Here is a 16,426-nt window from a genome sequence, read left to right as displayed (position 1 = left end):
GGACGGGGAAGCTGAGTGACCGAGCATCTCAGAGTCATCATTCTTGCCTACTCTGTTTATTTGCTTATGAAAGTTTCAGGCAGATACTGATTTTCACTTATTTTTTAAAAAAAGTTTGTTTATGCTGGTAAAATATATGTAAAATTTACCATGTTAATAATTTAAGTGTACAATTCAGCAGCATTCAGTAAACTCACAATATTATGCAACCATCGCCACTATTTCCAGAACTTTAAAAATCATCCAAAACAGAAAATGTACCAATTAAACAGTAACTCCCTGTTCCTCTTTCCCTAGACCTGGTACCTCTATTCTACATTCTATGAATCATACTATTATCCTTCTGTGACTGGCATATTTCATTTAGCATAACGTTTTCAAGGTTCATCCTATTATGGCATGTATCAGAATTGCCTGCCTTTTTAAGACTGAATAATATTCCATTGTACATATATACCACATTTTGTTTATCCATTAATCTGTTGATGTAACTTTGGGTTGCTTTTACCTTTTGGCTATTATGAAGAATGTTGCTGCAAACGTAAGTGTACAAATATCTGTTTGAGTCCCTGCTTTCAATTCTTCTGAGTGTATACCTAGGAGTGGAATTGCTAGATCATATGGTAATTCTTTAACTTTTTGAGGTACTGCCAAACTGTTTTCCACAGTGGCTGCACCATTTTACATTCCCACCAGCAATGCATGAGGATTCTAATTTCTCCATATTCTAGCTAATACCTGTTATTTTTCAGTTTTTTTTTAAATAATAGCCATCATAATGAGTGTGAAGTGGTATCTCATTGTGGGTTTGAACTGCATTTTACTAATCATTAATGATGTTGAATGATGTGCTTATTTGGCCATTTGTATATCTTCTCTGGGGAAATGTCTAAGTCCTTTGCCTATTTTTGAATCAAGTGGTTTATTTTTGTTGTTGTTGAGTTGTAGGAGTTCTTTATATATTTTATCTATTAATCCCTTACTGGAGACATGATTTGCAAATATTTTTCTCCCATTCTGTGGTTAGCCTTTTCACTCTGTTGTTAGTGTCCTTTGATACACAAAAGTTTTTAATTTTGACAAAGTCCAGTTTATCTAATTTTTCTTTTGTTGCCCCTGCATTTGGTATCATATCAAAGAAATCATTGTCAAATCCAAAGTCATGAAGCTTTTCCCTTATATTTTCTTCTAAGAGTTTTGAATTAATTTTTGTATATGGTATTAGGTAAGGGTCTAACTTCATTCTTTTGCATGTGGATATCCAGTTTCCCTAGCACCATTTGTTGAAAAGACTGTCATTTCCCCATTGAATGATCCTGTTGCTCTTGTCAAAATTCTATTGCCCATATATTTGAGGGTTTACTTCTGGACTCTATTCTCTTTCACTTTATGTCACTACTACAGCTACGTATGGAACAATTTCCTCTGAAAAAACCCTGAAAACTAACTTTATGTCAGTACTACACTATGGCTTTGTAGTAAGTTTTGAAATCAGAAAAGTGTGAGTCCTGCAACTTTGTTCTTTTTCAGATTGTTTTGGCTATTTGGGATTCTTTGAGATTCCATATGAATTTTAGAATGGGCTTTTCTATTTCTACAAAAAATGCCACTGGGATTTCTACAGAAATTGCATTGAATCTTTGTACTTCTATTGGTGGTACTGTCATGTTAACAATATAAAGTCTTCCAATCCATGAACGTGGGATGTCTTTCCATTTATTTAGGTCTTTATAAAATTTCTTTCAGGAGTGTTTTGTAGTTTTCAGTACAAATCTTTTGTCTTCTTGGTTAAATGTTTTACTAAGTATTTTATTCCTTTAAAAAATGCTATTGTAAATGAGATTGTCTTAATTTTCTTTTTGGGTTGTTCATTGTTAGTGTACAAAAACAACTGATTTTTGTGTGTTGATTCTGTATCCTGTAACTTTACCAAATTGGTATATTAGCTCTAGAAGTTAGTTTTTTTATTTTTAGAGTTTTCTACATAAAAGATCATATTATCTGCAAACAGATAATTTTACTTTTTCAATTTTAATGCCTTTTCTTTTTCTTGCCTATCTGCTCTGGCTAAAATTGCCAATACTATGTTGAATAGAAGTGGCAAAAGCATCCTTGTCTTGTTCCTTAATCTTAGGGGAAAAGCTCTCAGTCTTTCACCATTCAGTATGATGTTTGCTTTGAATTTTTCATATGTGACCTTTATCATGTTAAAGAAGTTGCCTTCTTTTCCTAGTTTATTGAGTGTTTACATGCTGATTTTTAAATGTGGAAAATTATATTTTTCTTTCCTATGTCTAATCCCATTCCCCACCTCCCCCTCCTTCCCTGCAAGGTTACAGCTTTTCACACGATGCAACAAATACTTGCTGATGGAAGTTCTCATAATTTTAGCTTCAGAGATTACAAGACCATAGTGATCAATCTAAAGGGATTCATAGTACAAGCCAGTCTGTGGCATAGTCAGTGCTCTTTGTAGCTAGAGATGTGTAACTTCGGAGGTCCCTAAGAGCAGCGTCGCTCTAAGTTTAATATTTGTTACTTGCTTCAGGAAATAAAAGGTCAAAACAATACACCCTTTCCTAGGAACCATCCTTGAGATAAAATAGCAAGTTGGCAATGTAGTATTAAAGAAATCTATTAGGACAAGGTTAAGAGGGAAGGGTCACTTCCCCTGGAGATTGGGAAAGGCTCAAAAAAAAAAACCAAAACGTGAAGAGCTGAGTTGAGGAGAGGCAGTTGTGGGATGTACATTCCAGGTATTGGGATCAGGGAGCAAAGGTATAGTCAAGAATGCCTGCAGGGAATCATACCAATGATTTTTTAGGTCAGTCTCCCAAGACAATAGAAATAAAAACAAAAATAAACAAATGGGACCTAATCAAACTTACAAGCATTTGTACAGCAAAATAAACCATAAACAAAAGGACAATCTACATAATGGAAGAAAATATTTGCAAACAATGCAACCGACAAGGGATTAATTTCCAAAATGTACAGACAGTACATACAACTCAACAACAAAAAAACAACCCAATTGAAAAATGGGCAGAAGACCTAAATAGACATTTCTCCAAAGAAGAAATACAAATGACCAATAGGCACATGAAAAGATGCTCAACATCACTAATTATTAGAGAAATGCAAATCAAAACTACAATGAGGTACCACCTCACACCCGTCAGAATGGCCATCATTAAAAACTTTTGTACAAATAACAAATACTGGAGAGGGTGTGGAGAAAAGGGAACTCTCCCACACTGGTGGGGGAAATGTAAGTTGGTGCAGCCACTATGGAGAACAGTATGAAGGTTTCTTAAAAAACTAAAAATAGAGTTGCCATATGATCTAGCAATCCCACTCCTGAGCGTATATCCATACAAAACTCTAATCCAAAAAGATACATGCACCCCTATGTTCATGGCAGCACTGTTCACAATAGCCAAGATGTGGAAACAACCTAAATGTCCATCGACAGATGAATGGATAAGAAAGATGTGGTACATATACACAATGGAATATTACTCAGCCATAAAAAGAATGAAATAATGCCATTTGCAGCAACATGGATGTAACTAGAGATTATCATATTAAATGCAGTAAGTCAGAAAGAGAACGTCAAATACCATATGATATCACTTATATGTGGAATCTAAAATATGACACAAATGAACCTATCTACAAAACAGAAACACTCACGGACATAGAGAACAGACTTGTGGTTGCCAAGGGGGAGAGGGTTGGGGGAGGGATGGAGTGGGAGGTTGGGGTGAGCAGATGTAAGCTTTTATACATAGAATGGATAAACAACAAGGTCCTACTGTATAGCACAGGGAACCATATTCAATATCCTGTGATAAACCACAATGGAAGAGAATGTAAAAAGAATGTATGTATACATATGACTGAATCACTTTGCTGTACAGCAGAAATTAACACAACATTGCAAATTGACTATACTTCAATTAAAAAAAAAGAAGAAGAAAAAAAGAATGCATGGGGATTCCAGCTCAGGACGGTGACATAGGAAGATCCTGAGCTTAACTCCTTCCATGGACACACCAAATCTACAGCTACACATGGAACAGTTTGCTCTGAAAAAACCCTAAAAACTAACAGCGACTCCTGCACATTGGGCAAGTAAGAAGGGAACCACATTGTAGTGGGTAGGAGAGGCTGAGACAATCTCACCATAAGCCCACACCCAGGGCAGCAACCCACATAGGGAGGGAACTCAAAACCCAGAGCTTCTCCCTTCACCAGGGACCCCAACTTTTAAGACCTGAACTTGAGAGGTGAGGCCTCAAAACAGCTTTGAAAACCAGCAGGGCTTGCATCCACCAGACCCACGAGACTTAGAAATGGCTCTTAAAGGGCTTGTGCACAGACTCACTCACTTTAGGGTCCCATGCAGAAGCAGGCCTTTGAAAAGCACCGAGACTTTATGTGAGGCTTATTTGCTAACCTTAAAGCATCAGCCTGAGGGGCAGGGGCCTGCTGAGATGCCCTCCAGGGATGGAGGCTGGTGGTTGCCATCTTCACGCTCTCCCTTTGCCTTGGTAAAACCTGCAGGTGCCGCGTTTTGTTTGTGTGTGTGTTCTGCTTTGGGTTGGTGCCATCTTTACACTCCTTTTTTGTTTTGCTCCAGACAGCAGGCACCATCTTCAGGCTCTGCTCTGCCATACTCCAGAGCACCAACATCTCTTGGAGGGGAACTTTCACATGCATCCGGTGCCCCAGTTTTGGCAGCTCCCATCAGGGGATGCCCCTTTATCACCTGGCTCTGGAGGCCAGCGGGGCTTACATTCATTCCTGCATCCCATGAGACTGTAACAATGGAGAGACAGTTCTTGGCAGACTGCCATCCCCACAGCATTGCATAGAAAACAGAGAAACATACCCAGTCTTTCTGAGACTTTGCTTGTCCAGGAGCTTTGGCCTGAGGGGCAGGCTTGTGGTCTGGCACAGTTCTGGGGGCCTACAGAGTTGCTCTCAGGGAGTGGAGGCCAGCAGATGCAACCTTTGTGTTCCAGCAAGGGTAGAGCCTTGCTCTAGCTCACCAGTATCTTCCAGAAAGGAGCTTATACCCTTTGTCTGGCACTCGGATTTTTGTAGCTGCTGTCAGGGGACACCTGTATGTCACCTGGCTCTGGTGGCCAGCGGGGCTTATGCTCACAGGTCCCAGAGGACTGTAAGCAATGGAGAAAGAGCTGTTAAACAGCTGTCACTCTCCAGGCACAGCAAGAAGCAACAGACCTAGGAGCTCCGCCTTGCTCTGAAAGAGGCCTATATGCTTATCATCATAGTTGCAGCCTGAGGGCTAGGCTTCTAATTAGACACACACCTAAGGGCTGACTATAATCCTTTCCAGAGAACCTGGAGGATGGGTGCTGTCCTCTCCTCTGCCATGCTCCACAGTTGCAGTATCTCCTGAAGGGGAGCTCTTACACATGTCTGGTGCCCCATTTTTTGTGACTGCAGCCCATGGGATGCCCCTTGATTGCCTGTCTCTGGAGACCAGGGGGGAGGGACTTGTGTTCCTGGGTCCCACAGGACTCTAACCATTGAAGATAGTGCTTGGTAGGCTACCACCTCCAGGGCACTGCATGGACAGCAGACTAAAACCCCAAGTCTTCCTGTAAAAGAGGCCAATTTACTTATCCTGGAGCTTTGGCCTGAGGGGCAGGCTTCTGGTTTGGCACACACCTAGGGGCTTAGAGAGGTACTCTCAGGCAACACAGGCCAGGGAGGTCATCTTTGCACTCTCCCTCTGCCTTGCCACAGCTCACTGGTATCTCCCAGAAAGGAGTTTATACCCTCGTCTGGACCCCAATTTTCTGACTCTGGTGGGAGGGACACCTCCAGCTCTGGTGGCTAGTGAAACTTATGCTTGCAGTCCCATAGGCCTGTATATATTTGCATACTTTAAAAGCTGCTGCCTGAGATTCTTCCCTTTGGGACACTGACAGGTCTTGGCACACCTTCAACTACTGGGAACTATTAAAAATAAAATAGGCGGCTGCTTAGACAACCACAAAGCTTTGAGAGACAACCAAGAGCTAGGGCATGGTTGAGCAATATGGTTCATCTCCTACACAAAGTCCACTCCTTCAAGACTGGGAGAGGTGGCTGCTGTATCCAATGCATAGGGTCGAGCAAAATGAAGAAACAGAGGACTATGTTCCAAATGAAAGAACAAGATAAAACCTCAGAAAAAAACCTTAATTAAACAGAGATAAGTAATTTACCTGATAAGGAGTTCAAAATAATGGTCATAAAGATGCTCACCATCTCAGGAGAAGAATGGATGAACAACAGTGAGAACTTCAATAAAGAGATAGAAAACTCACATCAGGACACATAATTAAAGTGTCAAAAGTTAAAAACAAGGAGAGAATCAGCAGAAACTTTGCAGGCAGAAGGGAGTAGCACAATATATTCAAAGTGCTGAAAGAAAAGAACTTCCAACAAGAATATTCTGCCTGGCAAGTTTATCATTCAGAATTGAAGAAGAGATAGAGTTTTCCAGACAGGCAAAAGCTAAAGGAGTTCATCACCACTATACTGACCTTACAAGAAGTGTTAGAGAGACTTCTTTAAGCTGAAAATAAAGGGCACTAATTAGTAACAAAAACAGAAAGTATAAATTTTACTGTTAAAGGTAAATATATATAGTAAAGGTAGTGGATTAATCACTTAGAAAGCTAGTATGAAGGTTAAAAGACAGAAGTAGTAAAATAACTATACAATAGTTAAGAGATAGACAAGATAAAAAGATGTGACATTAATTATACTCTAATAAAGACGTTTTAAAAAAAAAAGATGTGACATCAAAAACATAAAATGTGGGCGGGAGGAAAATGGAGCTTTAGAATGCGTTTGAACTTGTTATCAACTTAAAATAGATTGTTATACGTTGTAAGTCTAAAATATAATATGTAAGCCTCATGGTAACCACAAAGTAAAAACCTACAGTAAATACACAAAAGATAATGAGAAAGGAATTTAAGCATACCACTAAAAAAAGTCATCAAACCACAGAGGAAGAGAGCAAGAGAAGAAGAAAGGAACAGAGAGGAACTACAAAACAGCCAGAAAACAATTAACAAAATGGCAGTAGGTACATATCTATCAATAATTACTTAAAATGGACTAAATTCTCCAATCAAGAGACAGAGCAGCTGAATGGGTTAAAAAAACAAGACCCATCTATATGCTGCCTACAAGAGACTCACTACAGATATAAGGACACACAGAGTGAAAGTAGAGGGATGGAAAAATATATTCCATGCAAATGGAAACCAAAACAAACCTAGGATAGGTATATCAGACAAAATGGATTTTAAAACAAAGACTGTAATAAGAGACAAAGATGGGCATTATATAATGCTAAAGGGGTCAATACAACAAGAGGATGTAACATTTGTAAATATTTAAGCACCCAATATAGGAGCACCTAACTATATAAAGCAAATATTAACCAACTTAAAGTGAGAAATAGACAGCAATACAATAAATAGTGGGGACTTTAATGCCCCAAGTACATCAATGCATAGATCATCCAGACAGAAAATCCATAAGGAAACATTGGCCTTAAATGACACATTAGATCAGATAGACTTAACAGATATATACACAACATTCCATACAAAAGTAACAGAATACACATCCTTCTCAAGTGCACATGGAATATTCCCCAGGTAGATCATATGTAAGGCCACAAAACAAGTCTTTTTTTTTTTTTTTGGTCATACCGTGTGGCTCATGGGATCTTAGTTCCCAGACCAGGGATTGAACCTGGGTCCTTAGCAGTGAAAGCATGGAGTCCTAACCACTGGACCACTAGGGAATTCCCAAACAAGTCTTAATAAATTTAAGAAGACTGAAATCATATCAAACATCTTTCCCAGCCATGATGGTATGAAAGTAGAAGTCAACTACAAGAAGAAAATTAGAAAAATGACAAACATGTGGAGATGAAAACAACTTGCTACTGAACAACCGGTAGGTCAAAGGAGAAATCAAACAGTACCTTCAGACAAATGTAAAGGGAAATACAACATACCAAACTTATGCAACGCAGCAAAGGCAGTTTTAAGAGGGAAGTTCACAGCAATAAATGCCTACATCAAGAAACAAGAAAAATCTCGAATAAATAACCTAACTCTACACCTCAAGGAACTAGAAAAGAACAAATGACATCCAAAGTTACTAAAAGGAAGGAAATAACAAAGATCAGAGCAGAAATAAATGAATTAGAGACAAAAAAGACAACAGAAAAAATCAATAAATCTAAGAGCTTATTCTCTGAAAAGATAAACTAAGTTGCCAAACCTTTTGCTATGATTTACCAAGCAAAAACGAGAGAGGACTGGGAATTCCCTGGCAGTCCAGTGGTTGGAATTTTGTGCTTCCACTGCAGGGGGCATGGTTCAATCCCTGGTTGGGGAACTAAGATCCCACATGCCACATGGCGTGGTCAAATAAATAAAAACATATTAAAAACTATTAAAAAAAAGGACTCAAATAGATAAAATCAGAAATGAAAGAGGAGACATTACAGCTGATACCACAGATATACAAAGGATCATAAGAGACCACTCGGAACAATTATATGCCAACAAATTGGACAATATAGAAGAAATGGATAAATTCCTAGAAACATACAACCTACCAAGACTGAATCATGAAGAAACAGGAAATGTGAACAGACTGATTACTAGTAAGGAAATTGAACCAGTAATCAAAGCCTCCCAACAAACAGTAGTCCAGGACCAGACAGCTTCACTGGTGAATGCAACCAAACATTCAAAGAAGAATACAATCCTTCTCAAACTCTTCCAATAAACAGAAGAGGAGGGAACACTTCCAAACTCATAAGGCCAGCATTACCTGATACCAAAGTCAGACAAGGACACCACAAAAAAAGAAAGTTACAGGCTGGTATCGCTGATGAACATAAACACAGAAAACCTCAAAAAAATATTAGCACACCCAATTCAACAGTACAAAAGGATCATATACCAATGATCAAGTAGGATTTATTTCAGGGATGCAAGGATGGTTCAACATCTGCAAAGTTGATCAATGTGATATACCACATTTACAAAAATGAAGGATAAAAATCATATGATCATCTCTATACATGCAGAAAAAGATTTGAGAAAATTCAACATCCATTTATGATAAAAACTCTCAAAGTGGGTATAGAGGGAATACACCTCAACATAATAAAGGCCATATATGTCAGGTCCACAGCTAACATCATACTTAATGGTGAAAAGCTGAAATCTTTTCTTCTAATATCAGGAACAAGACAAGAATGCCCACTTATGTCACTTTTATTCAACATAGTTGAATTGGAAGACCTAGCCAGAGCAGTTAGGCAAGAAAAAGAAATAAGGGCATTCAAATCAGAAAGGAAGATGTGAAACTGTCACTATTTGCAGATGACATATTATATATAGAAAATGCCAAAGACTCCACCAAAAAACTGTTAGAATTAAACAAATTCAGTAAAGTTGCAGGATACAAAATCAACATACAAAAACCTGTTGCATTTCTATATGTTAATAATGAACTATCAGAAAGAGAAATTAAGAAAACAATACCATTTACAACCACATCAAAAAAGAATAAAATACTTAGAAATAAATCCAACCAAGGATGTAAAAGACATGTACTTGCATATACATCATTGATATTATGTATAAAAGAGACAACTGATGGGAACATACTGTATAGCACAGAGAACTCTACCTAAATGGGAGGGAAGTCCAAAAGGGAGGGGATATCTGTATGTGTATGGCTGATTCATTTTGTTGTGCAGTGGAGGCTAACACAACATTGTAAAGCAACCATACTCCAATAAAAATTAATAAAAATAAAATAAAAATAAAAGACATGTACTTGGAAAATTACAAGACAGTGATAAAAGAAATTGAAGATGACACAAACAGATGGAAAGATATAGATATACTGTGCTCACAGATTGGAAGAATCAATGGTTACAATGACCATAATACCCAAGACAATCTACAGATTCAGTACAATCCCTACGAAAATACCAATGGCATTATTCACAGAACTAGAACAAATAATTCTAAAATTTGTATGGAATCACAAATGACCCCGAATAGCCAAAGCAACTAGAGAAAAAAAGAACAAAGCTGGAGGTATTATGCTCCTTGATTTCAAACTATATACAAAGTTACAGTCATCAAAACAGTATGGTATTGGCACAAACACAGACACATAGATCAATGGAACAGAATAGAGAACCCAGAAATAAACCATGCATACATGGTCAGTTAAGTTATGACAAAGGAGCCAAGAATATGCAATGGGGAAAGGACCATCTCTTCAATAAATGGTGTTTGGAAAACCAGACAGCCATATGTAAAAGAATGAAACTGGACCACTATCTTACACACAGATTAACTCAAAATGGATTAAAGAATTGAATGTAAGACCTGAAACCCTAAAATCCCTAGAAGAAAACATACACAGTAAGTTCCTTGACCTCAGTCTTGGTGATGATTTTCTGGATCTGACTCCAAAAGCAAAGGCAACAAAAACAAAAACAAACAAGTGGGACTACATTAAACTAAAAAGCTTCTGCACAGCAAAGGAAATCATCAACAAAATGAAAAAGCAACCTACTGAATTTGCATCATATATCTGATAAGGGGTTAATATCCAAAATATATAAAACACTTGCACAACTCAAAAGCAGAGAAAACAATCTGATTGCAGTCGACACTAGAGCAATGAGGGGGTTAGTCCATGTATAATTTATAGTCAGCCCTTCATGTCCACAGTTCTTCTGCATCCATGGATTCAACCAACCACAGACCATGTAGTACTGTAGTATTTACTACTAAAAATACCTGTATATGAGTGGACCTGCATAGTTTAAACCTGCATTGAGTCAGCTGAAGGGGGCTTCCCTGGTGGCAGAGTGGTTAAGAATCCACCTGCCAGTGCAGGGGACACAGGTTTGAGCCCTGGTCCGGGAAGATCCCACATGCCGCAAAGCAGCTAAGCCTGTGTGCCACAACTACTGAGCCTGTGCTCTAGAGCCCATGAGCCACAACTACTGAGCCCACATGCCACAACTACTGAAGCCCGTGCACCTATAGCCCGTGCTCTGCAACTGCAACAAGAGAAGACACCACAATGAGAAGCCCGTTCACCGCAATGAAGCCCCCGCTTGCCGCCAACTAGAGAAAGCCCGCACACAGCAACGAAGACCCAACGCAGCCAAAAATAAATAAATAAAATAATAAATTTTAAAAAAAAAAGAGTCAGCTGAAGGAATGGGCAGAAGATCTGAATAGACATTTTTCCAAAGAAGACATACAGAGGGCCAACAGGTATATGAAAATATGCTCAACATCATTATCAGGGAAATAAAAATCAAAACCACAATGAAATACCACCTCACACCTGTAAGAATGGCTGTCATCAAGAAGACAACAAATAACAAGTGTTGAGGAGGATGTAGAGAAAAGGGAACCCTCATACACTGTTAGTGGGATTGTAAATTGGTGCAGCCACTATGGAAAACAGTATGGAGGTTCCTCAAAAAATTAAAAATAGAACTACCATATGATCCAGCAATTCCACTTCTGGGTATTTATCCAAAGAAAACAAAAACACTAATTTCAAAAGATATATGCACCCTCATGTTCATTGCAGCATTATTTACAACAGCCAAGATATGGAAACAACCTAAGTGTCCACTGATGGATGAATGGGTAAAGAAAATGTGATACATACACACACACACACACACACACACTCTCTCACTCACTCACATGCACAATGGAATATAATTCAGCCCTGAGAAAGAATGAAATCTTTGGACTTCCCTGGTGGCGCAGTGGTTATGAATCCGCCTGCCAACGTAGGGGACACAGGTTCGATCCCTGGTCCAGGAAGATCCCACATGCTGCAGAGCACCTAAGCCCGTGCACCACAACTACTGAGCCTGTGCTCTAGAGCCTGAGAGCCACAACTACTGAGCCCACGTGCTGCAACTACTGAAGCCTGCACGCCTAGAGCCCGTGCTCCACAAGAGAAGCCGCCGCAATGAGAAACCCGTGCACCACAACGAAGAGTAGCCCCCGCTCACCACAACTAGAGAAAAGCCCGCGTGCAGCAACGAAGACCGAACGCAGCCAAAAAGAAAAAGAATGAAATCTTGCCATTTGGGACAACATGGATGGATCTTGAGGGCATTGTGCTAAGTGAAATAAGTCAGGCAGAGAAAGACAAATACCATATGATCTCACTTATGTATGGAATCTAAAAAACAAAAACAAACAAAAAACAAGCTCATAGATAAAGAGAACAGATTGATGGGTGCCAGAATCGGGGTGGAGGGTGGGTAAAATGGGTGAAGGGGGTCAAAAGGTACAAACTTGCACTTATAAAGTCACAGGGATGTAATGTATAGCATGCTAACTATAGGTTATACTGTATTGCATATTTGGAAGTCACTAAGAGGGTAAATCTTAAAAGTTCTCATCAGAAGAAAAAAATTTGAAACATATATGGTGACTAAAGGTAACTAGATTTATTGTGATCATTTTACAATATATACAAATATTGAATCATTATATTATACACCTGAAGCTAATATAGTATGTTATGCTTTAAAAAGTATGCTTAAAAAAAGAAAAGAGACATGGGCCTCTGGCTACATGCTGGCCTGTGTAGAACCCGGCCCACATCTAATCCCTGCTAGACCTTGTCCCACTAACTCCCCTGAAGGGCTCTTTCTTACACTCTCTCTAGTGCCAAGGCTGACTGTGACTTGGAGACTCTGAGTACAGCGAGAGTGTTGCCTTTCCTTATAACGCTAGGTTTGTGCTTGCGACCCAACTTCTCAAACCAAACAGTATACTGTTTAAAGATGCATAAATGCATATATATGGAATATAAAGACATGCCAAGAAATGATTAAACGGAGGTCAGGATAATGACTACTTCTGGGGTTGGGGGAGGGTTGATTGGGATGAGGCACTCAGGAAGCTCTTAACAGGGCTGCCGCACAGGCTGCCCCCTGAACAACTCTAGGGGATGCCATGCACATAAACTGGCTCCTCGAGTACGAGAGAGTCCATTTCCTTACTGGAGTGGTGAGTACATAGGCATTCATATTCTTCTCTCAAAAAATATTTATTCTCACAGAACAATACACACATTTTATTGATACATCTGAATATACTACTAATTTTGCCAAGATTTGGCAAACTTTTTCTATAAAGGGCCAGATGGTAATTTTTTTAGGCTTTACAGCAAATAAGGTCTACGTCACAGCTACTCAGTTCTGCTGTTGGAGTGTAAAAGCGGCCACAGAGTATATAAATGAGTGGGTGTGGTTATGTTCCAAATTTTATTTACAAAACCAGGTGGCTGGATTTGGCTTGGGGCCAAAGTTTACCAAATCCCAGATTACACAGTTAAATCTTTAAAAGAAAAAAATATAGCTGTGGTTGATCTAGGGGATCCTGAGTAGTGTGTGAAGCAAAGGATTCACTGGAGATACAATAGGAAGGTCAATAATGCAGCCTTCTGTAGTGTATGTTTATTAAGTTATGACTGTGAAAATGAGCTAAACTTGACATTTTTATGAACTTGGGGCTTTGTCCTTTGTTATGTAAGATACTGAGAGAAAATTGCTCTTTGAACCTTGATTTCATTAGGGAACCATTTTTATCAGAATTATCCAGATTAATTCTTTTACTAATAATAGTAAACCCAACTACGGTAATACCATCTGTCATGAATTGATCATCATCAGATTATTAGACATGATGCCAGGCACATTATACATGTTATTTCTCTTCCTCACAACAGTCCTTCAATGTAGACTTTTTTTTTTGGTCTCCATTTTGCAACTGAGAAAGGCTGACTCTTCTAAGGTCATATAGCTAATAAAGCTGAGATATGAACATGAGTTGTTCAGCTTTGAAGTTCATAGTCTTTTCTTCCTACAGTACACTGCCTCTATAAAAGACATCCTGTTTTAATGCTGCCAAAATCAATTTGGTTTTAGATTGTCTTCGCAGTTTTACCGACTTAGAAGAACTTGATGAGACAGAGTTATATATGTGCCACAAGTGCAAGAAGAAACAAAAGTCCACTAAAAAGTTTTGGATTCAGAAACTACCCAAGGTAAGTGTTGAGTTTCAAATTATAATGCAATTTTGAGGGAAAAAATGCTTATGACTGACTGGAAGACAAATTATTTTTCTAACTTTATACTTATATAATCTGTTCTGCATTGGTCTCTAAGGTTTTCAGTAAAACTAAATACATCCTTTAAGAATTCATAAGTAAATGTGTCCTAATCACTATTTACAATGTGTGGAGGTTTTTTTTCCCACCACACCACTAACAAGCACTTCTCTGACACCATGGGTGTCCTACAATTGAACTCAATTCTGACACTATCTACCCAGAGATAGCATCAGATTCCACAGGGTAAGGGCTCAGTCCCACAAGACCACCCTCCACATCAGACACCAATCACAAGCCCAGGTTGTTACTTTGTGCATTATGCTTCTCAACGACAAACTACAGATTGAGGGTTCCTATGACCCTTTCCCTGGACTTCAGACACCAGTCGCAAGTTCACATTGTTACCCCTACTTGTGACCGACTAGTTATAAATCAGAGGTTCCCATGACCCCCTCCTTGGGTTCTATTAATTTGCTAGAGCAGCTCACAGAACGCAGGAAACCCGTTTGCTCACTAGATTACCAATTTATGACAAAGGACGTTAAAGGATACAAATCAACAACCAGATGAAGAGATACAAAGGGCAAAGTCCTGAACAAACGAGCTTCTGTCCTCACGGAGTTTGGGGCCCAGCATGGTGGCACGTGGAAGAGCTCTGGTTCCCCAACCTAGAAGCTCTCCAAACCCTGTCCTTTTGGGCTTCATTACACAGGCCGACTGATTACATCACCGGCCACTGCTGATCATTCAAACTCCAGTCCCTCTCCCCTCTTGGGGGTAGGGGGGGTGGGACTGAAAGTTCCAACTCTCTCACCTCTTGATTGGTTCTCTTGGCAACAAGCGCCCATACCTCATTAACATAAAAAGACACCTTCATGGCTCTCCTCACTTAGAAAATTTCAAGGCTTTTAGAAGCTCTGTACCAGGAAAGGAGACAAAGACTAAAAAAATACTGTTATAAATCACACTACCACAATAAGGTATTCATGGAAGAAACGAATATCAAGAATCAAAAGAAAAAGTAGTAGGCCACCTAAAATATTATTTAAGAGACATTAGTACCAAGTAGCTAATTTTGATTGAAAGGTAAATTGTTTATAATTTTTGTCTTTATCTCTCATCCAGGTGCTATGCTTACATTTGAAAAGATTTCATTGGACAGCATATTTAAGAAACAAAGTTGATACATATGTAGAATTTCCCCTGCGAGGCCTAGACATGAAATGCTACTTACTAGAGGTAAGGTAATTACCTTTGTTAGCCTGGTGAAAAGATGGCTCTTCAGTAAAATTAAGTCTTCACAGAGAGGGTAGAGGTCACTGAGGTAGGGAGACGCTGATGTCACTGACCACTGCTCCTAACTCAGTCCTGGTATACCTTCTCCCTTGTTCTGTAGCCTGAGAACAGTGGCCCGGAGAACTGCCTCTACGACCTTGCTGCTGTGGTGGTGCACCATGGTTCCGGGTGAGTATGCCAGCAGGCTTCTCAGGGCTGGGAATACAGAGTGAAGAGCCACAATTTTGTACCACTCCCGATAACCCTCCCCAGACTCCCTATACAGTAGATTCAGATTCATTAAAGTGGGTGAAGTAGAACTTTCCTTCAATCTTGGTGGGAAAGAATATTCCTGAGGATGTTGCAAAGCATGAAGAGAAGGTGCATGAAAGCAAAATGGAGAAGGGTTCATTTGAGCCCAGCATTCGGAACCAGTCTATTGTCCACAAAATCCTGAGTAGTCTTTACTCCAAAGCTGTTGATTTCCTTGGCCAATTGATATTTAAATGGGGGGAAATGGGGGATTATTTAGAACTTTACTTCACGTCATCTACTTTAAAGGTGCATTTCTTATTTTGTTAAATGACATTCTCGATTACTTTTTTCCCCTGAAAGTCTGTATTAGGGGTATATACCTTATTTCTGGTCTGCTTGAGAATGGCAATTTTACCTTCAGACTTGGCAAACCGCTATCCATGTTGAAAATCCTTTTCCCTCTGAACTTTGTAGACATTGCTCCACTGACTTCACCATTCATAGTTATAAGTGACAAGTCCACTACGCGTCTGATTCTCATTTGTTTTTTTCTTTGGACCTAAGAAATTACATCAGATGCATTTCTCTTTGGTAGTTGACAGGGGCACTCTTAGTCTGATGTCTTCAGCTCATGGAAATGTTGTTGTAA

At 39.2% G+C, this 16,426-nt stretch overlaps 1 protein-coding gene across 7 annotated transcripts in view; it reads left to right on the top strand.

Annotated features, from left to right (window-relative positions):
- The window catches only part of USP3 (ubiquitin specific peptidase 3), a 227,306-nt gene that overhangs the window by 206,786 nt on the left and 4,094 nt on the right, over nucleotides 1-16,426 (top strand). For all 7 annotated transcript variants that reach the window (XM_036841463.1, XM_036841465.1, XM_036841462.1 and 4 more), the window contains 3 exons: nucleotides 14,063-14,181; nucleotides 15,373-15,486; nucleotides 15,644-15,711. In XM_036841463.1, the coding sequence (XP_036697358.1) occupies nucleotides 14,063-14,181; nucleotides 15,373-15,486; nucleotides 15,644-15,711 (301 nt within the window). The remainder of the gene's footprint in view (nucleotides 1-14,062; nucleotides 14,182-15,372; nucleotides 15,487-15,643; nucleotides 15,712-16,426) is intronic.

The sequence above is a fragment of the Balaenoptera musculus genome, chromosome 2, assembly GCF_009873245.2.
Source record: "Balaenoptera musculus isolate JJ_BM4_2016_0621 chromosome 2, mBalMus1.pri.v3, whole genome shotgun sequence".
Lineage (NCBI taxonomy): Eukaryota > Metazoa > Chordata > Mammalia > Artiodactyla > Balaenopteridae > Balaenoptera > Balaenoptera musculus.
Note: the sequence above shows the minus strand (reverse complement) of the source record. Positions and strands in the feature narration are given on the sequence as shown.